The sequence below is a fragment of the Trachinotus anak genome, unplaced genomic scaffold (genome assembly GCF_046630095.1).
Source record: "Trachinotus anak isolate AG129_WGS33_773 ecotype Australia unplaced genomic scaffold, CSIRO_AGI_Tana_v1 ptg000034l, whole genome shotgun sequence".
Classification (NCBI taxonomy): domain Eukaryota; kingdom Metazoa; phylum Chordata; class Actinopteri; order Carangiformes; family Carangidae; genus Trachinotus; species Trachinotus anak.
Genome location: NW_027273885.1, coordinates 566,049 through 588,087, shown reverse-complemented (window position 1 = coordinate 588,087; position 22,039 = coordinate 566,049). Strand labels below are relative to the sequence as shown.

Sequence of the window (22,039 nt, the reverse complement as noted above, 5' to 3'; positions counted from 1 at the left end):
ACACTACACAGGAGAGCGGTGTTCGATTCCCATGTGACAGCAGCAGTTTATGTTGTTTCTATTATCCATGACCGTTCACTGTTATTATTGTAACCATGACAACAAAGGTCGTCTATTGTTGAGGAAGAACTTATTTTAACCCAAATCACCTTCTTCTCCTGAACCTAACCAAATTAGATATAATTCATGATTCATGATGAAACAAGTGTAGTAGTCAGGTACGCTGACACATCAGCCCCTCCAGCTCCATCACAAACAGGCAGTGAAAACAAATTACAGGGACAATTACTAAATAATGATAATACTAGTGATAAAAAAAAAAGAACATCCAGAGAAATCATTTAAAAAACATAAGCACACAAAGCACATTCCCCTCCTCTCATCACTAAGGTTCTTCTTCTAGTCAACTTCAGTTTTCATACAAAGTGTAACACACACACACACACACACACACACACACATATATATATATATATATATATATATATATATATATATATATATATATATATATATATTCTCATGTATACATACATACACATATATACCTTTGAATACAACACACAATAAATAAACAGATAACCAGTAACTCGTGGTTTGAAGACTGATATTTGGGGTTTTGATGCTTTAAGTCGTGGACAGTAGAGCTGTAGCTGCCAACAAACATCCTTTCACCGACAGGGACTGTGGAGGTTTCCATCAGCTGCAGGGAGCCCAGCGAGGAGCATGTTATAGCATGTGATAACGATGTTCGCACTGTTTAGGTTTAATGCAGCTCCTCACACTCTGCTGTGGACTGGTCCCTCTCACAACACAGCAGAGCCCCACTGCACACACAGGAACATGTAGGACATCGTAGTGTTCAAGTGTCTTGAGGCTCACACACAGTTTCCAGGACCCAGAGTCGTCCTGTGTTGACTACAAATGATGAGATATTGATTGGCTGGGAAATGTCATTGTTGACTGATGGCTGTAGGGTGATGAGTCACTACAGAGACACACACACACACACACACATACACACATGCACACACAGTACATTTTTCCCCACTGTTTCTTCATATTATTGTAACTACATTATTTTCACACCTCATTTAACCGATACTGAGCTTTATCTGTTTAAAAAAATATTAAACATATTTATTACTACTGTTGTTTTTATCTGTAACATAATAACTGTAACGTAATCTGCTCCCTGTCATGTCATTTAATATTTATCTACATCACAGGTACGACACAGGTAAACACTGTTGCATAAGGACAGGTGCTGCAACAGACGTAACGTGAGACAGCCACCGACCCTGGTCAGGCTTTTAAAACTAATAGTGTCAGTGTTATTCTGTTTCACAAGCAACTTTGATGACCTGTGTGTGTGTGTGTGTGTGTGTGTGCTGTTGCTGGATAAAACGTGAGCCTCCTCTGCCGAGGCTCCATGCAGCAGCCCTGGTCCAGGTGCAGGATAAATTAGACAATAAGAGGCGTGAAAGTGGTGAGTTCACAGTGGAACGGTCACTCATGGAGAGAGGTTTCAAGGGTTGGATCTGCAGTGTCACGCCCCACCAAACAAACCCTCAATAACAGCAGAGTGAATACATCAGCGAGTCCCCATGACAACTGAAGACGGAAAAAATGTCACGCTGTGCACTGGATGACTGGCAGACATCCGCTTCCTTCATCCACAACCAGCGTCAGTCATGGCAAATACCACAGGATGCATTATGCAGATGCTGCAGTCACAGCACAGGGAGGATGACACAGTCAGAGGTCTGAGAGTTCAGGCCTGAGCCCTGACAGCTGTTACACTCATCCAAGTGTGCTTTCCATTTGGATCCATTCAATCACATTTAGCCTTATTCCCACTTTAAAAATGTACCACTGGTGTAATATGATTCCCAATGCAGCTTTCTCTTGTTTATTATTATTATTATTATTATTATTGTCACCTTTTCTCTTCTACAAATGTGTGTTTGAGGCTGTTATAACAGCAGGACCTGACCTGTAGCTGTGAATATCTGTGAGTGACTGATAGGCTGCATCTGAAAACTGACGGCGTCACAGCGGCGCGACTACTGTCCCATTTCGAAGGCTCCTTCAAATATGTCCTTCTTTTCTTGGACAGCAGAGGATCCAGCAGGTGGACCCTTCACGGCCTAACTTATCCCAAGACTCATTGCGCGCTGGTGATGAAAGAAAACAACACTGACAGAGAGCCTGAGGAAAACACTTTTAAATGTAAGTATTGTGTTTTGGCTCAGTTCAACCGCTTAACACCAAGGGCCTTAAAACCATTAAAAAGATAAAAAAGTTATGTCCTGTCAAGGTTGCTAGGCGACAGTGATGTAACAGTAAGGGCAGGCACGGCTGGTGACGCAAAGCAAAAATCTGACAAATCTAGTGACTTTTTGCACAAACCTTAGCTTCTGTCCATAGAAGAGAGTCACTGCATAAAATGTTTTCTTGATAAACAACAACTGTATATTTTAGACAACAGAATATAAAACTCTCTCCAGAGAGGGACCAGTCTACAGCAGAGCTCCTCCTGCTGACAGCCGACAGTCACCTAATCATCACTTTAAAAAAAACTGTCTGTGCTGCGTGAACCTTGAGCGACCTCAGAGGGCACCCTCACAGGAAGGCCCGGTGTGAAGTGATAGTGCTAACCACTGCACCACCGTGCTGCCTGATCTGAAATCAGCTGATACTAGAATGAATGCTAATAGGCTGAGATGATGTTCAGTTCCACAACAGTTTTCAACTACGTCCTCAATCATTGACCAAACCTGGTCCAGACATATACAAGGTTTTACCTGGTCTTGTTCTGTTACAAGAACCCAAACAGTGCACATGACTCTGTGGACTATCTGCTGGCTGTGTGGTTTGTTGTGAATAGAGAATGAACCCCCTCTTCAGCAGTACTCAATCTCAGTTCAAAACAAAAGGTGTCTGTAATGAATATGCTGCGTAAACCTTCTGTAAAGAGCTACAGTCCCGCTGTGGTTGTAATTCCCAGGCAAGCAATCATCCTCATCCAGCTAACACAAACAACAGCCTTGTCTCACTGTTTAATGTTGTTGTCTAACTTTAATGTGGTTAGTGAACAAAAAGTTAGGATCCGTAATTGAATTGCATTTGCATCCTATGCAGATTTGTGTGTGCCCTCCCAGCCGCTGATTGTGATTGGTGTGTCACTGCTCGCTGGAGCATAACAAATCTGTTATGTTGTTTTGCCAGCGATAATTCAATTGCCACACTGTCACAAAAGTAATTATCCATCATTTATTTTCCTGCCATGAGCATAAGTAAGAGAGTACCTGCAGCCCTTGACCTGCGCTCTCTGCAGGTGTACTGAAGGAGTTAAACGCCTGCAGGTACATGTCTACCTTCCTCCATCAGACGTGCACTTAAAAAGATCTGGAGAGAGTTTTATATTCTGTTATCTAGAATATACATAATCTTATGATTTAAGTTTTCCAGTTTTTAAATCTCCTGCCAACAGATGAACTAAAGGTCCAGTAGTTCAGGGCAACAACTACAACTCCCTCACCTTTATGCAGCATCAGCATGGTGATCTTCACCCGGTTTGTAAAGCGTCTAAATGCATTGTGGGTTATTTCTTTTTGGTTTAATGGGATTATCACCAGAGTAAATTATAAATTCATGATGCTGTATAATACATTTTTCATTCATGCTCTGTAACAAATAAATTCATAACTCTCTAGGCTTCTCTTCCAAGATGGCCTCTTACTCTGGTAGAGGTTTTATTGTACTGGAGATACCAGAAATGATAATACACCACCCATCAGTGTGACGCTGTGTTTCTCCTTCAGCCATTGTGATTTGAACTGCATCATATTTTACTGATGTGTGTCCATCATCTGTAAAAACTTTATAGTGTAGTGACATCTAGACCTGTCACGAAAATGAACATTGGAGACTTGAGTTGTGAAATAATTCAAAACACCACCTGATGTGTCCAGGTAGTCCAGGCTGATAAGAGCCAATCAGGAGCCACCGTGAGCGTCTACATCACCGTTTCCAAAGGTCTCTGTTTGTGTCCGTCCAGACTACAACACAACCTGGAGGTTTAGACTAAAACGGGTCCAGCAGCGTTTCTGAAAGTCTCTGTTTTAGAGGCTGAAGACTCTGGAGGAGAGTGGACGGAGGAGGAAACAGAGAAGAAGAGACGAGTCTAAAACTAAAACATAGAAGAAGAGATGAGTTTAAAACTGAAACAGAGAAGAAGAGATGAGTTTTAAAATGTGTCAGTGTGGACATTAGACTCTGTCTTCCGCTGTGTTCTGTTGTGTCTTACAGGTCTTTCTGCAGTGATTGTGTTGCTGGGCGACCGTCAGGCTGAATGAACCCTGTGTGACACTGAAGTGAACCCAGCACACAGTCGTCACAGGTATCATCCCTCAGACCGACATCTATCTTCAGGCCAACCAGTCAGATCTCATTTCATAAGCTGTGTCAGTGACTCTGTCGCCCATAATAGGAAATACATTATTTTCCCATTTTTGTTCCATGAGTAACATTAAATATTGAAGCCATCACAGGAGGAGGGGCAGTGATAAAACGGCGCTTATTAATTACAGCTTTAAATAAATAATGTTACCTCATGTGGATCCATCCATCTTCTCTCTTGCTGTCCTTTCTTTAATTTCCTACCTCATCCCCCTTTTTCTCTACTGATCCATTCTTCAAGAACATCAGCTGTTGTTATGATACAGACGCGGTTCTGCAGGAATAATTCAGCTCTTTTCAGCGTGCTCTTTCCTCCTCTGACCTCTCAGAAGCAGCAGTGGGATATTAATAATTACAGTCTCATTCCTCTCAGTGTGACACGAGGCAGGAATGATTATGTTTAGAGCTATAGATAATCATGATTTTGGCAGCTTCTAGTTTGCTCAGATTTTCTCTCCCTCTGCTCTCAGCACAGCGTCTGTGCATCACAGTGCAGCTTTAAATCCTGAGATGGACTGGAAGATAAAACCACAGCTTTTGTGTGTTTGTCCTGCAGTTGGCTCCACAGAGCTGCGGCTCCGCCTCCTCACACGGGGCTTTCCAAAGGCCCCTTTTCATCGTTGAAGGGCTGACGGAGATAAAAATGCCCATCACACATACTTAGAATAAAAATGCAGATCTTCAGAGAGGTAGGACACATCTCCTGTTCCTCCACCTCAGTCTGGCTCTGGTCTGTGGCTGATTTAAGGTTGACAGAGATAATCTTATCTGCCTGTGGTTTAGGAGAGGAACAAAGGAGGTCAGCCGCTGATGGCTGAGCTGTCTAGTTACAGGCTGTTACCATGACAATGATGAATGGCAGTTGTCCTGTATGTCAACAGGGAGTCATGGGTGGACTGATAAATGTTGATGTGTCTGATGGATGATGGACAGTCCTCTGTAAAGATCTCCTCTGTGGCCGTCGGTGCTGATGCTTTATGATTAACATTTCAGTATAATTCACATTCTGTTAGACTGGAAACACAACATTGAATCAAATGATAGAGGAGAACTTATAAATCAAAGCTGAAAGCCTCATTGTTGGACTTTACAGTGTTTTAGTGCTGTAGACTACTGCTGTAGATAAATGGCAGTTTTATCCATTCATTCATTCATTAGCCATACTAATGGCCACAGAGGGCTGGAGCCAATCCCAGCTGACTGTGGAGTTAGGGCAGGATACACCTGGACAGGTCGCCAGTCTTTCACAGGGATGACACATAAACTGTGTCCCATTAAGGGGCCACATCCTTCAGAGGACACGGTCAACAAAGGTGTGGCCCTTCATAGTCGTCATAGACTGCGAAGGCCAAACGAAATGAGGCGGTCCGGTCTACGGAGGATTCACCAGCTGTTTCCGCCCTCACTGCTGCATCGTAAAGTGCGGCTCCTGTGACTTAGCAACCTTATCAACATGTAACTTTTCTTCACAGTAGCTTGAGGTTTTTTGAAGTCCTTGGTTTTGTCTTTTCTTTAACTCTTAAGAAAGTAGTAAGATCTCAACTGTTGCTCCTAAAACCCCCTCAGGAGAAAAGATGTGTGATCCTCAGACTCTCTGTTGGTGTTGTTTGCTTTCATTACTGATGTGCAATGAATCTTGGAATAGGCTGAAGGATCCACCTGTTGGAGCATTTCTCAGCTGCATTTGAAGGAGTCTTCGAAATGGGACATTCAAGTCATGTCACTGTGATGCAAACTTCACATGCAGCCTCTGAAATATGTGGACCTTGATTTGGGACACAGCTCTAGGGACAAACATCCAAGATAAAGTTGCCATCTAACCTGTCTTTGGATTGTGAGAGGAGCTGGAGTCCCTGGAGGAAGCCCACATGCAAACCAATCAGAAAAGGCCCCAGCTGGCCAGAAACATCAGAGACCCAGACTCAGATGAGGAGTCTGTTGAGACCAGAATCAGAGACTAGCAGACGGATCAGAACAGTTAGCATATTTAGCATCTTTTATTTGTTTATGTTGTTCGTTAGCTTGTAACTGGCAGTGGCTGACACAGTGTTAGTGGTTGTGCTAATGCTAACTCTGGCTCTCTGTACTGACAAGGTTTCAGGTCAAGGTGAAACACTTGATCTTCATCAGAGGGCCTTTAATGGTTGAGTCCTTGGTCTAAAAAGGTTTGAGAAACACTGCACTAAACTAATGTAAGTGCGTCTGTGTCATTGTTTCAACATGTCTCACTGACCCCTGACCCTCTCCAGGACTTTTTGTCGCCGTCCACTGATATGAAATGTGTCTGTTCCTTTAGTGTCGTCTTGATTCTGGTCAGACTCACAGCTGAGCAGCACAGGCCTCACCTCCTCATGAGGTTTTGTACCCACTCGTCATTTAGCAGAGCTTCAGTGGATTTTGAAAAACTCACTCCTGTGCTGGCTGATTGGGACTCATAATTACTGAGCTTTGTTAATGGCAGGTAGTGTCAGGTGTTAACATGAGGCTGATTGGAGACTGAGTGTAACAAGATGATTGGGATGCCTCAAAGTTAAATATTCTCAGTAAACACTCCATGATGCAGGGAGAGAGGGGAGAGCTGATGGGGAGGGGAGGGGGTGTAGGAGTGATTGCTCCATCATGGAGGCCCACGGGGTAAGGTCTGCCACCGACAGCCGGGCCCTGCAATCAGCTGATGAAGGCTGCTGCAGGAAGGCGCTGATTAAAATATTTCAGGGCTGGTTTGTGAGAGCCGATGAAGATCTGGGACATTATCCACTTCTGAGTCTGAAAGAAGGAACGATGAGGAGACACCGCTCACACACAACATACAGTTTAACACAACCTGACAAACAGAGCGAGAGTAGGATGTTGTCTGGAGCTCCTGTGAACTTCCTGAATGGTTGATTCTTCCATTTCCTGATCAGAAAAATAAAATCTATGTGACGCCTTAAACTGCTTGTCACAGACATACACAGGCTTCAGGGGTGGACAGTAACTAAGTACATTTACTAAAGTACCGTACTTAAATGTATTTTTTGAGTCACTGTGCTTAATGTGAGTATTTTTTATTTTTTTTGGGAACTTATCACTTTTACTCCGTACTGTACTTTTGACTACTTACTTTAATCAGAGCTTAGTCAGCAGAATTAATTTTATTTTATTTTGAAAAATGTGATGGACCATACACTGGCAGAAGATTCTTCATCCACGATCTCATCTAAAGTCTATGTTTGAAATCTTAGAAATAAAGACACATAAAGACAGTTTTTCTCAGTCACTTCAAATCCACACCGTTAATGTATTTGTCATAAGACTAAATCATCTGTGCAAAAACTAAACTAAAACATCTCACCAGTGCTTTAAGAATTCAACACTAAATGTTCTGATAATAAAAAAAACTGACTGAGTATACTACTGCAAAAAAATGTAACATACAGTAAAAAAATGTTCAGACACAACTATGAAATCTAAATGATTTCTTTGTAAATTAATATAACTTCATGAAATTTACTCCATAATGATGTGGACATTCAGCAGTGAATGTTTAGCTCCAGTAATCGTTAAACTAAATAAATCTCAGCTTGTATGTTGTGCTATTACAGCATCAATTCAGCATGGAATAGATAGATAGATAGATAGATAGATAGATAGATAGATAGATAGATGATTCAGTATTTGTGTTGTGACATAAATTCCCTTCACTTTCTTCTCTTTTAGCATCATGTGAATGAAAGCGACACTTTTCCTCACAAAGACATTCACATTGTTGTTGAGTGATGACATCATCGTGGGGAGACGCAGGAAGAGAAGATGCTGCTCATCAGAGAAGACGGATGGAGGCAGAGGGTCCTGGAGGAATGAAGCACTGGAGAGCTCAGCCTCACCAAATGAGCTCTCAGGAGACCTCCCTGCACCACAGTCATTTTTCAACCTTTTCTTATTGGTTCTCCTCAGTCAGCTGATATCCTGTGTGAAAGCTTCACTGGCTTTGAGCCAAGTCCCAATTTAACCATCAACCTCATTCTGACACAGCGGCACCCAGGACGCAGGTGACCTTTAGAGGAAATCCTCTACACTGTTGATTTCAGGGCTTCAAGAGACACAAACAAGCTTCAACCCAGCACTTGGTGATGGAGGGTTGACTTCACCTGCCATCCTCTCTGTGCAGGGTGGAGGCGGAGTGTTAAAAACATACTGTAAAGGAGCTGCAGGTCAGATGTGTGAGAACATGTGAATTGTTTCATGACATTGTCGGCCAACAAGAATTTTGTGTTTCTTAGCTTTAGACCAGATGGTCTTCATCAGCTGATGTTTGCTCCTCAGGGAACAGAAGATGTTCACACCTTAATTCTTTCTTGGATCATTATTCTTGACCTTGGAAACAACAGTTAACAAAACAACAAAACCTGAACCACATAGTCTGAAATATCTAAACCTACACAGACCTTATTCACAAAGGAGGGAAACCTTCAAACTGGTCCATCACATGAAGGATCAAGAGCAGATCCCAACCAGTCCTCTAATATTGATACCACTCATACCAGTGTCTCTTGAAATAGGCTACAATGTACCAGACCTTGGTTGTCATGGTTACAAATAATAAACACATGGACTGTACCAAGAACAATGTATCTTCAATTGCCATGGTTACTATAATAACAGTCATGGCTTGGTTAGGTTTAGGTAAAGATGGTGATTTGGGTTAAAATAAGTTCTTCCTCAACATTAGATGATCTTTGTTGTCATGGTTACAATAACAACAACGAATGGTCATGGATAATAGAAACAACATAAACTGCTCCCGTCACATGGGAATCGAACACCGCTCTCCTGGGTCATATTCATCCATCCACCCCAACCTCCTCCTGATGTGGACTCTGTCGCTCTATAAACTACGTCACCACACTTTTCCCTTTGCTCCTGTCATCATTACTACGACCACTGGATGTTGCCTAGCAACAAAACCTAACTATGGGTCATAGTAACCTGCTGACAGACGACCTCTGACCTCGTTTGTTACTGGAGGACAGTCTTGTATCAGTCTCAGAAGATCCTGATGATCGAAGGGTTTGCCTCTGTACGTTTCCTTCCACAGTCTAACAACCTGCAGTTTCCTGTTGACACTGAAGACACCAACACTGACTGGTTATACTAGATATTTGGCCACAGTGCTTTCAGAAAGTCTTCAGACCCCTTCACTTTTCACCCGTTGTTATGTTGCTGTTATGATGCTAAAATCATCTAAATTCTTTTTTTTAAACAAAGCAATTAAATGTATTTTCAAATAAAGTATTAAATGAAGTATTTCACAGAAGAGTCCCTTCTTGTTATTCTGCTTTAAAGTGTAAATGAATTTAAATCTGATAATAGACAGGATAAGATCCAATTTCAAAGTGATGCTTTCTTTTGTCAAGAACCTCTTGCTGCCCCTTTACCAGAGCTTTCAAATGTATGAGTCACATGATGTCGGGTGGTCCTGTCTGGAGGAGGGGGTTCGTTCAGTCCCTTGTTCTTGTTTCATCCCTGCATTGTTGCCTCCAGCTGTCACCTGTGACATCATCATTTGATTTCATCAGGTGATGTCATCATGTGATGTCATACACCACTGACACTGAAAATTCTTCTTTGCATTCAGATGTTAAACAACTGAGTTGTCTCCATAGCAACAGACCATGAGAAGTGGTTGAAAGCTCTGGAAGGAGCTGGGGAGCTGAGCTTGTTGAGATTAAAGAATGAAGTGATTTCATTTATTTGTGAATCTGCTGCTGATGCTCTTATTGAACATGAATATGAATAAAAGATGCTCCATGTTTCTGCTGCAGTAAAAACATACTGTGAAACAGTTGAAAACAGTTTTATTTCATTTTTTTAGACAAACACATTGATTTCTGGACCAGAGTAGAGGATGGAAACTTTGACAAACATCTTTTATTATCATTATTTGAAAATACAAATATAAAATTATACTTTCCACATCTGTGATCACTTTTTGTTCTTTTTCTTTTGTTCTTTTTTTTTTTGGGCTTTTTTCTTTTTTTCTTTTTTTTTTTTTTACAACAGGGCTTGAGCAAGCCGTACAAGAAGACCTGAAAGATGCTTTCAGTCAGTCTGTTCTTCAGCTCTTGTGTTAAAAAGTCTGTTAACATTAAAAAAATTGGCAAGTGGCAGGAATGGACAAGGCAATCAGCGACCTCCAGAGGAAGGACGGTATTTTACTGCTACATGTGGAGACACGAATGACTGCACTTCTTCTAAACCATGAAACTTTCAAGTCAGTGTAGCGCTGTGCCACTGAAATGCTCCAAATGAAATATTATTGTAGTGTCGTCAGTATCATTTCAAAAGTACGCACACACTTAAACCACAGAGGTCTCGAGTGCCTCAGCTGTCACCAGGCGTGAGCTGTGGGAAGATGTGCAGTCGGCCATTACCTGGCACTTGCCTCAAGATTCAAGTTTAAGTGGATACAGTAGTACACTCACAATACAAGTTCCAAAACCTTCCAGGTCACATGTTGTGTTTTTTTCTAGCCAACAATGATGAACTCATCTAACAAGATGTGTAACATTCATTAGCTGTAAACGATCAATATTAAAGTAAAGTACAGCAACGACAGAGCCATGCTACCTTAAAGTGCGAGCTATGAGGTCAAATCAGAACAATGACGGAGAACTGCATGAGAACGCCTGGAACTGGACCAGCTACATGAACAGGTAAACAGCTCATACTTTAATACCACAGGTACAGAGTCAGACTGTTGATGTGATGAACCCTGTGACCAGATTAAAGCTTCTTTTTTGTGTGCATGTTAGTACATGTGAGTCCCTCCTGTTAAACTGTTGGTCCTCCCCACATTTATAAACACACAGGCTCCGCCCACAGGTGAGATGACGCAGCGTTCAGGTGAAAGTGACCTTCAGAATTTGCTCCATTGAAGGAGAAATCACGTTTTAGTCTAAAAAGGCCCCAGACAAAAAAAGAGAAGAGAGCAGAGCACAGGAGGACTGGACTGAGAACTAAAGACTCAAATCCTGTTTGGCCGGTGGACCGTTCATCCAGAAAGCTTTTTAAATTTTTACCAGCTCCATCAGTGTCATTCGTGCAGCCGGTCACAGTGGATCAGTCCAAGGCTGAATCTCTCTCCCAGTCCGACCGTGGGTCCAGTCCTGGTCTGTCTGTACTGAGGTGGAGAACCTACGAGCTGCTAAAGTCCAGCTGGACTCAGACCTGGTTCTCTTCTCCTCCATACGTCAGTAACTTGATGCTACATGTCAATATCTGTTTTCATTAGTGAGGCTACAGTAGCATAATAACGTTAACTGACTGCTGTTAGCAATATTATGAATGTGTCAGCATATGTTGCTATTGCTAGCTGGCTAACTGTCAGCATTGCTGTGGAGCATATCACAGCACTGCTAGCGTGGGCTAATGGTGGTCAGCTTTTTTTTGTTGTTAGCTCTCATGTCCACAGGGTAACTTTATTCTGTTGTGCTTCTTCTTGTGTGTTTAGTTTCACTGAGCGTCTTAACACCCTGCTGACTGAGAACATGAAGGGAGGGGGGGTGGCAGAATAAGTATTTGATTTGGTCTGAGATGCTGGTGGCCCAGTGACGGTTGTTTACAGAACCTTTAAACTACAGCGTGACATATTGTTAAGACGCTATATGGATACACATCACCATCAGTGGAAGATTATCTAACACTGTTTGAACAGTCACACAATAAACCCCACCAGCGTCAGGAAAGGCTCAGCACTGTCCTGCAGTGAAATCCTTGTATCTCCAAACCTCAGGCCTGAAATGTTTTGTTGACCCATCCACCACAACCTCCTCCTGACGTGGACTTTGTCGCTCTATAAACTACGTCACCGCACTTTTCCCTTTGCTCCTGTCATAATCACTACGACCACTAGATGTCGCCTAGCAACAGAACCTAACTATGGGTCATAGTGACCTGCTGACAGACGACCTGTGGGCTCGTTTGTTACAGGACAACAATTTTTAACCATGATCACAACTGTTCCCTAATCTGTGCCCAGTGGTTATCATTGTAACTCTTGCAGTCTTCCAGTCTTAATGAAGTCGTAATTTTAACCCAAACTACAATGTTTCCCTAACTCTAGTCTCACATGGCCTGCACCATCATCACTCTGCCTGCATTTCTTTGAACCAATCACAATCTTCTTGGGCGGTGCTGAGCCAGGACGCAGCAACAGTGCTCCTGCAAGATAGTGTCAATGGGGAGCTTGTTTTGGTGGAACATTTGCACATGAACACTGTCATTGAATTGTTGATTCCCCACTAAAAACAGTGAACACATATGTCGCCTGTTTGACGACATGATGCAAATCTTTATCAAAACCTGCTGTTAGCATGTAGGCTGCAGCTCGGCGGGTGTGAACAGGCAGAGGAAGCAGAAAGGGAAGAGAACGCCAATTGTAGGCTTCATACCCACACCTACATCCTGTGAGTCAGACTCCCCTACCCTGTTTGTACCTAAACCAACCAAACCTTAACCACAGCATCCTCAGATCATAACATTTATTTATTTTCCCACAGTGCTTTGCAGTCATGTTGTAAGGCACAGACATAACAATGATGATGTCCTGTCGACACAGGCGTCACAGGATGTTCTGTTATTTAACCAACACTCAAGCTGCCGTGTACAGAGATTACTGGAATAAAGAGGAGCAGAAGGCTGGTGCTGATGTTGTTCTCAAACCTTCTGGTAAAAGTGCAAAGCCATTAGTTGATATATTAACAGATTTATTCTGAACAACCAGAACAGTTATTGCAGGTTTCTGAGGCTGTGTAAGTATTTTAGCCACAATCAGCATCTCGTTCGACAGGAAACTGGACAAGACGATTCTGTGATTAAAGTATGAGCTGTTTCCACCGTGGAGGGAGATGATGATGATTCCAACTAAAATCTACAAGTACGGAAGTTAACGAGTAAAAAAACAGTATTCAAAAATAGAGTTACCATGGGCCACTGGGACATTTCAAGAGTAAAAATATTAAAACATAGAGTTCAGATTAATGATATTTATAATAGTCATTATTGTTATTATCATTAATCTGTTATAACTATATAAAAATATGTTATCTGTTTCATCAGTGTAATAAAATCCCTCCTGCTCATTAACTCTCATCAAATTATAACAAATCAAAGTGTTTTGCATATCAAGCATTAGCATTTAAGGTAGTATGGCACACCCCCTTTTTCATAACATTCAAGGGTGGGAATCCAATTAATGCCTTGTTTTACAACGACCACTTTACAACACGTCGTCCTTCAAATGTTTTCAAAGAGAGCTTTGGTTTGGTGAAACCATGTGACACAACCGAAAAATAAAACCATAGCAGAAAATCAGAAAGTTCTATCCTCACTGGTCCTACATCGTCTAATGAGCACAAGCTAATAGTTTCTACAGGAACTACAGAACATCTACCACTAGTTACTGGGGGAGGGAGTGAGAGGAGAGACGTTAACAAATCTGTGTATAGACCACTACACTGGTATCAAAGACAGCACTCCTACAGAAGCTCATTGGATTTTCTTTTGTTATATTACTGAGATACATTAATGATCAACTGAGGATTATTGTAGAGGATGACAGGGGCTGGAGAGAGAACAGGATGTATAGTACATAGTATTATTATTGTTAGTTTTATAGATATTATTCATATAATCATTAACAACCACAAAAATATTGATACAAATCCTTCATATAAATGTAAATCATACAAGGGAACATACATGTTTCTCTTCTTAATTAACAACATACACATTTTCTTTTTTTTTTTTGATTATTTGATTATTACTTGAAGTCCCCGTTTTAGAAACAGTCCAGCATTCAGCTCCCCGTGGTTTGTAAAAGTAATCTGTAAAATGTCTGTGGGGAAGAAAACAGCATTTACATTTATCATTTATCAATTCATAAACCATACTTTAAAAGAAAGATCGATTCTTTAGTTATAGCAAATTCCTATTTACATGAAATTATAGAACATTCCTATTTTCCTTTATGTTCTTTGTGATGTTTGTATGAAAATCTGTGTGTAGTGATGATGGATCTTCTACAGGCTGTTTGGCAACTGTCAACATTTAGAAACAGTAAAACAAATGTCCTGACATGTTCGAGTCAGATGAGTCCACTCCAACGTGCAGCCTCGTCTCCAGTCACAGTGCATCACTTCTCTCTGTGAGCCAGTTTTTTTTTCTTCACATCATCATCATCATCTGTACAAAACACACAGGACTGAGGTAATAAGCAACACTCATCTGCTGCGCTTCTTCCTCCTCGGAGGGAAACACAAGTTGCCAGAAATAATATTAGAAATATTGCCTTTTGTGTGACACCAGACGTGTAAAGACAAAACATCATCTTCACCAAATATTAGGACACAACCAATTTGTCTTGTATTCCCAGAATTATCAAGTGTGCTTTGGATTGGTTTCTTTTAATGCTACTGAGTTGCTGTGACACAGAGACGAACCTGTCAGCTGTGTGTCACCGAGCAAAGATGTCGGTGTGACAACAACCTTGAGTTGTCTTCTTCTAGCTGCAGTTTATCATGCAGACAAATATGCTGGTATTAAATTAGCAGAGAGCATATATAGATCTGTGGTGGGATTATTTTCTCCTCAGTGGTGTGATGGACATCATGTCACAACAATATGTCTGTGCCTCTCTAAACCACTAGATGCAATGACTGGGACATGATTTACAGTTACACAATTTAAAATCTGACACACTATTAAAAGATCCAGACAACAAAACATGTATAAAACAGGACTGTGAAAATATTGTTGTCCTCTTATTGCCAAAAATAGGTACATTTAGTGAGCGCACTGCTAGAACCACATCTACCGAGTGTTGTCGGTGTGTCGGTGTTGATTTGATGAATCAGTTGTGTCCCCACTGAGCCACATTGGTTCACATCAGCTGTCTTTGTATGTGCAAACTGACAACCTTTCAATCACACAAAGACCAAACAAGACAGGTGTCCACAGTGTCTCAGCAGACACACACACAAAGAGGTGTAGTGACATGTAGACTGACAATCAAAGAAAACAAACCTACACACGAAATAATCAGAACTAAAAAAAAAGTTTTTCATGACTGATTTAAAATCCAAGACAAAAAAGTCAAAGTTCAAGAAAAGTTATTTAAATCAAGGAAAAAATATCTTCAAAAGAAAAATCTAAACCAGCAAATGAAACAATGACACCGGATGGCAGTACAGTCAGAGGTACAGTCAGAGGGACTACAGTCAGAGGTACAGTCAGGGACTACAGTCAGAGGGACTACAGTACAGTCAGAGGTACAGTCAGGGACTACAGTCAGAGGGACTACAGTACAGTCAGGACTACAGTCAGAGGGACTACAAGTCAGATGGACTACAGTCAGAGGGACTACAGTACAGTCAGAGGGACTACAAGTCAGATGGACTACAGTCAGAGGGACTACAGTACAGTCAGGACTACAGTTAGAAGGACTACAGTCAGAGGGACTACAGTCAGGGACAACAGTCAGAGGGACTACAGTACAGTCAGAGGTACAGTCAGAGGGAGCTCAGTAGCAGGTCTTGTTTATAGCAGAGAAGACTCTCGTCTTTTTTCCGTGGTGATTTCTGACTTTTGTTTTCGAGCAGTTCTTCATCTGGTGCCACCTCCGCCCGGGCTCACTGTGTGGATGCTGTAGTGGTTAGTGCTGGGGGGCATCACCTGTACACAGAAGCAGTTTAGAAACTCCGGCCTGACTTCCCCCCGCCTCCTGAAATACTCTGCTGGCAGCACAGACGCACACAGCCAGAGGCCCGTCAGCATCAGCAGCATTTCCTGTGTCTGCACATGGACACGGGGAGTCTGCAGGTCTCAGGGAGCGTACTGGTTCTGACGCTGCACGGACTCAACTACACCACGATCCAGTTCTATGTGCTGCCTTCAACATATGTGCCCAGAAATATAAAATCTATTTGTCAGAAGAGAAGAAAATGATATCGTCTTCTACAGGAAAATAAGAAGTAATTTTTTTATAATCGAAGAGAGTCATTCAAATCATAATCCCATAAGGTTAATTAATTAAGATTAAACTGTTCATGTTGTCCCACATGATAAAACTGAATTACATGTTAAATACCTGGCACCACCTTCTATCTGACAAAACTACCTCAGTAAAACTACTGTAAATACAGAATAACTACAAAAATTCTATCAAAAAATCCTCTTTTTGAGTCTTTGGGAAAAGCTGGCAGTAATGTCACTTAACAAAAATGCTGTAGTGGTGTTGAGACATTTTGTGTCGGTGGAAAAAAAAGTCGACACAAACAGGCACGAATTTACTTCAGGTAACGAACCAATGAACTAATGAACTATTATGAAACTGAATGACTCCACTGAATTAAAATATCTGGCCATTAGAGTTTGATCTTATTCTAGACCGAGGTGTTAGAAAGTTGAGAAAAATGTTCCTTGTAAAATTACATAATTTAATTCAGTCTCAGAATCTGCCAAAAAAAAAGAAGAATCTGACAGTATCTGTGATTTCAAATTTGATGATATAAAAGTTTACTTCCAGTACTTGGTGATTTTCTCTGCTCTCCTACAGACCCACAGATACCCTGTCATGTCCCGTCAGGGCTGTGACTGATCAGACTGCAGACATTAACACAGGGACTCAAACAGCTTGCGCCTCGGCTCACAGACTCTTTCATGCCACAGTTAAACGTCCTGTCAGTTAAACGTGTCACTTCCTTCATAATCAGACACATTGTCTTATTTGCAATACTGGAATTTGGATGTTTGGTTGGCATCTCCTCCTCTGACCATGAACACATCAGAAATGAACCTGTTTTCATGCCTGACAGTGAAGAGGATGTAAACGGCACAGAGCATCGTGTCTGATTCCCTGAGCAGCAGATTCAGGTCTGGAGGCGAAGGCAGCGAGCTGTGGTGAGATGGACTGGTTTCCAGCATGCACAGACGTTCATGCAGAAGCTGTGTCCCAGTTCAGGGGCCACGTCCTTTGGAGGATGCTCTGGTCTACAGCTGTGCCCACCCTTACCATTGTGTCACAAAGGGCTACTCCTGTTGCCTAGCAACCTTGACCAAAAATATCTTCATTTTTTACAAAAATGAGGTTTTAAGGTGCTGCGTTTTAACTGGTTAAGTTCAATGGGAGCCTTCGTTATCCAGGAAAAGAAGAACACATCTGAAGGAGCGATTAAAGTGGGACATTAAAAGTGCTGCTGTGACACAGTCGGTCTTCAGATGCAGCCCCTGAAGGATGCAGCCTCTGAAGGATGCAGCCTCTGAAGGATGCAGCCCCTGAAGGATGCAGCCTCTGAAGGATGCAGCCTCTGAAGGATGCAGCCCCTGGAGGATGCAGCCTCTGAAGGAGGCAGCCTCTGAAGGAGGCGGCCTCTGAAGGAGACGGCCCCTGAAGGATGCGGCCTCTGAAGGACGCAGCCTCTGAAGGATGCGGCCTCTGAAGGACGTGGCCCCTGAAGGATGCAGCCCCTGAAGGATGCAGCCTCTGAAGGACGCAGCCTCTGAAGGATGCAGCCTCTGAAGGACGCGGCCCCTGAAGGATGCGGCCCTGAATTCGACTCAGCTACAGTGTTTTCCAGTGCTGATGTGATGGTTTAGTGACACACCCCTTCTCCATGACTCCCTGTGTTTCCACGCCACACTGTGGTTCCTCACACAGCTGTTTTCACCGACATAGTGAAGACTACGAGAGTCAAATGCTCTGAAAGGTGAAGCTCATTCAATTATTGCTCAATTTTAAAACTGCATGAATTTAAATGATATGTTTGCTCTTAATGTTTGATGTAAAATTATGTGATTACACTTGTTACCGTACTTTACAACTCTGGAAAGTTCTCAGGTCATAAATAGAACAACAACAACAAACTGGTATTAGTTTGTGTTTCCCAACTGGACTGGCCTGGTAACCCTAACCCTGCAGGGAGCCCTGACCTCAGCCTCCTCCTGACAGTGAGCCGTCGGTGCTGGACCTCTGAACAGGAGCAAACCCAGGACCCAGGCTTCAACACCTGCTGGGAGGTCTGAGACCAAAAGACTGGAGGCACAGTAATCCTCATGGTGTGTGACATGCTCAGATATCACATATGGCTGTAGCGTGTCCACATACTTTTGGCCTTACTGTGAACAACAGATAGCCCAATGCTACAAGGGACAGGTCATAAGGTGTGTGTGCCTGCATTTGATTGGTCGACACACTGTTGTCTGATGATCTTGGACCTGCTGGAGAGAAGCAGCTGGTGACACCTCTATTGTGACTCCAGTGATCTGCTCAGTCAACAACTGAAGTTAAAGCTTCAAAGGTTTTATCAACATGTGTCTGTGTTAATCTAATGTTTCATGTCTTCTTCAAAACAAGTTCAAATTTAATAACCAATGTAGACTGTGTCCATCATGTCTCATAACTTATACAGTGGCAGTATGGATTTAATGACCACATAAAGTCCTGGTTTGAGGACCACATGGGACAAGTGCACATAAAATTCATTATTTCATTCATTGTTTGAAAACACTGAATATGCTAAATGAGAGGAGGGACCAGGTGGAGAAGTCTGGAGGAAGCAGCAGTAAAGCTGAGTTTGCATGCAGACATTATTCACACTGTGTTAATACTGCAGCCACGATGACAGAAAGACGTCTTCAAGTGCAGTTTATACTGAAAATCAACTTTTCAAAGGGCCGTGCTGCCACAGACCCTGTGGAAAGCTGTCAGCTCACTGATGGACGACGACACAGCAGTGTGACAGCAGCAGAAATGAACAGGAAGTGAGACGTGTAGAAGGGAAACAAGAACGTCTGTATGTGCAGGTAGGGGTGTGATAGAGAAATATTATATAATACCTCAAATGAGATGGCAACCAGTCACCTGTTAGCTTTCAATGGTATCCGTTTGTAAAAGCTGTCGCAATCAAAGGACCCTAAAATATACAATCAGTAACTGTGTCAGTTTGCATTTCTTGGATAAAAGGTGAGTGAGGTTTATTCACAGGACGATGAACCTGTGATGAACATGAAGAAACTACTGTCTACAGTGGTACACACAATTTATAGAAGACTTATTATAAGAACGACAGAAGGGACATTTATGTGGGCAGTGTTTGACCTTGACCTGCTGAACATATGAACTGCGGTGACTCATCACACAGGTGATGATGTGTTGTGTAAAGTCACAGTTTGTCATCAAACAGCAAAGAAAGAAGTTTTAATGTGGAAAAAAGAGAAATGTTGGCAGAGAAACACAAAGCGGTGAGAGGACCTGAGCTGGTACCTGAAACCTTCTATCAGCTGAAGACTTTTCATGGTGAGGTGTTAGAGGACTACTGGAAGTGAAGCAGTATTTTAAAGCAGCAGCAAATGTGATTGCACAAACCAAATGATCTCTGTTTGACCTCACAATTCTCTCATCACATTCGTCTCTGTAATCAGTGGTGAAATGAGGAGAACCAGAGGGTGAGGAACGAGTTTAGTTAGTGAAGAATATAATGCAGTGGATGATGATGGTGATTAAGACATAGATACACTCACAGCGATGCTGTGGCTGAAGCCAGAGCCTGGCTGAGGGCTGGTGGCACTGATGTAGTTGCCCACACCGGAGTCCTGACTGGCGGTTCCGTAGAGGTCAGCTACAGGACCAGGACTGTTGGCACCAGGAAAGGCTCCAGGCCGAGTTGGGTTGGTTCCTGTGGAGGAAGGACCAGGAGTCAGATGAGCAAGAGGAGCTATAACACAACCGGTGCTCGGAGATGGAGGCTGACTACGACCTGACCAACCAGTCCTCCAACCAGATCAACCATCAACCCTCTGATTTGACCCATAGCAGTCTCTCCTGAAATAGTCCCCCTACCGCGGTAGATGTACCAGACCTTGGTTGTCATGGTTACAATAATAAACACACGGACTGTACCGAGAACACTGTACCTACCTTCATCACCATGGTTACTATAATAATGTCATGGCTTGGTTAGGTTTAGGAAAAGATGGATAGATTTGGGTTAAAATAAGTACTTCCTCAACATTAGATGCTCTTTGTTGTCATGGTTACAATAATAACAGCGAACAGTCATGGATAATAGAAACTACATAAACTGCTATTTTCACATGGGAATCGAACACCGCGCTCCTGTGTCATATTCATCCATCCACAGGTCATAATAACCAGCTGACAGAGGACCAATGGGCTCGTTTGTTACAGGACACACTCAGAAGTCGCGGACTGGCTTCAGACTGGAGACAACCTGCAGAGGTCTCACATTCTCAGTCTACTGGTGTCAAGTGGCAAATAGCAAAAGTTTGACATGTTTTAAGGTCAAACTATTGCAGAGGAAAGAAATGGAAAAATCTAAAGTGTACAGTGGCAGCAGTTCTGTATCCCCATTGTGGGGCATTCTAAAGGATGCGGTGATACTGTCCTTTGTGGTATTTGTTGAACTATAAACAATAAAGATCAATTGAAATGAACAGAGGGAGAATTTTTTGTTGTTTAGTAACAGTTTTAGTTGACCATTTCGTCTGTGTAATAATGGACTCTTTAGATGTGCTATAAGTACTATAAGTTTAAGCTTTTCTCTACATCCCCCAAATGTAGGAAAGAAAAACCACTTTGCAGAACCCTCAGATGTGACTGCCAGACAGTTCATGAAACCACACAGGGGAATCAGGCACAACACCCCTCATCTAATCAACACTGTCACTGGGAGAACCTCCACACTTCACACTCCACACCCCCACTCCCTCCACAACTCCCCCTGCTCCGTCTCCAGCCTCTTTTAAATATATGATGGTGATTATCTTCTCCAAAGCACTTGGGGTATTGGAGCTAGCCTGCTGTTTGACAGGCAGGAAATTACACAGGGTGTCCTGGGTAATATGCACTAAAATACTGCAGGGGAGAATCTTTTCATGGACTCACCTCATCAGGAGAGAGTAATACTGAAGAAGAGGGCGACTGCAGACCACCACCCAAAATAGGCTAGAGTGTGTTACAGCGTAGTATATACAGTGTATGTTAGAGAGAGAGATAATATGCAATACTCCACAATGCTGTGAGCTCATTCTGTGGAGAAAATGGTCACGTCCTCTCAGAGTATCACAGTAAACCACAGACACACACTGTGTCATCACTGGAGACTGAATTTCCATATTGATCATTTTAAAATAACATCAGTTATAATGAAAACCAGATGAGTTAAGAGTGGAAACACTGTAGTACTGAGGGGCAGCATGGCCATCCCTCTGTCGTTGGACTCCAGCTGTGTAGCTGTGTCCCAGTTCAGGGGCCACATCCTATGGAGAACGGCATCCAGGAAGGTGTGGTCTTTTGCAGCCTTAAGGAGGATTGTTCCCGCCCTTACTATTGCGTTGCAAAGCGCAGCTCCTGTCGCAAAGTAACCGTGACAACACTGAACTTTTTTTCACAGAAACTTGAGGTTAGGCCCCTTGGTTTTAACAGTTGTACTGTTTTTCATTACTGATGTACAATGAATATTGGGATGGGTTGGACCACAAAGGATCCACCTGTTGGAGCCTTTGTTGCCCTGGAAAA

At 42.5% G+C, this 22,039-nt stretch overlaps 1 protein-coding gene and 1 long non-coding RNA gene across 16 annotated transcripts in view; both read right to left on the bottom strand.

The window, feature by feature from the left end:
- Window positions 1–10,284: 10,284 nt before the first annotated feature.
- LOC139614492 (uncharacterized) overlaps window positions 10,285–22,039 on the bottom strand; it is a 157,359-nt gene continuing 145,604 nt past the window's right edge. Inside the window, exon 2 of the long non-coding RNA XR_011687057.1 lies at window positions 10,285–12,414. This is a non-coding gene — a long non-coding RNA (uncharacterized lncRNA). The remainder of the gene's footprint in view (window positions 12,415–22,039) is intronic.
- Window positions 10,285–22,039, bottom strand: part of LOC139614486 (RNA-binding protein Musashi homolog 2-like) — a 131,663-nt gene continuing 119,908 nt past the window's right edge. For 7 of the 15 annotated variants that reach the window (XM_071471801.1, XM_071471804.1, XM_071471806.1 and 4 more), the window contains 2 exons: window positions 20,023–20,177; window positions 10,285–16,176 (listed from right to left, as the gene is read on the bottom strand). In XM_071471801.1, coding sequence (XP_071327902.1) covers window positions 16,108–16,176; window positions 20,023–20,177 — 224 coding nt within the window. In that variant the 3' untranslated portion in view covers window positions 10,285–16,107. The other 8 variants (XM_071471805.1, XM_071471808.1, XM_071471800.1 and 5 more) reach the window with 5 other exon arrangements.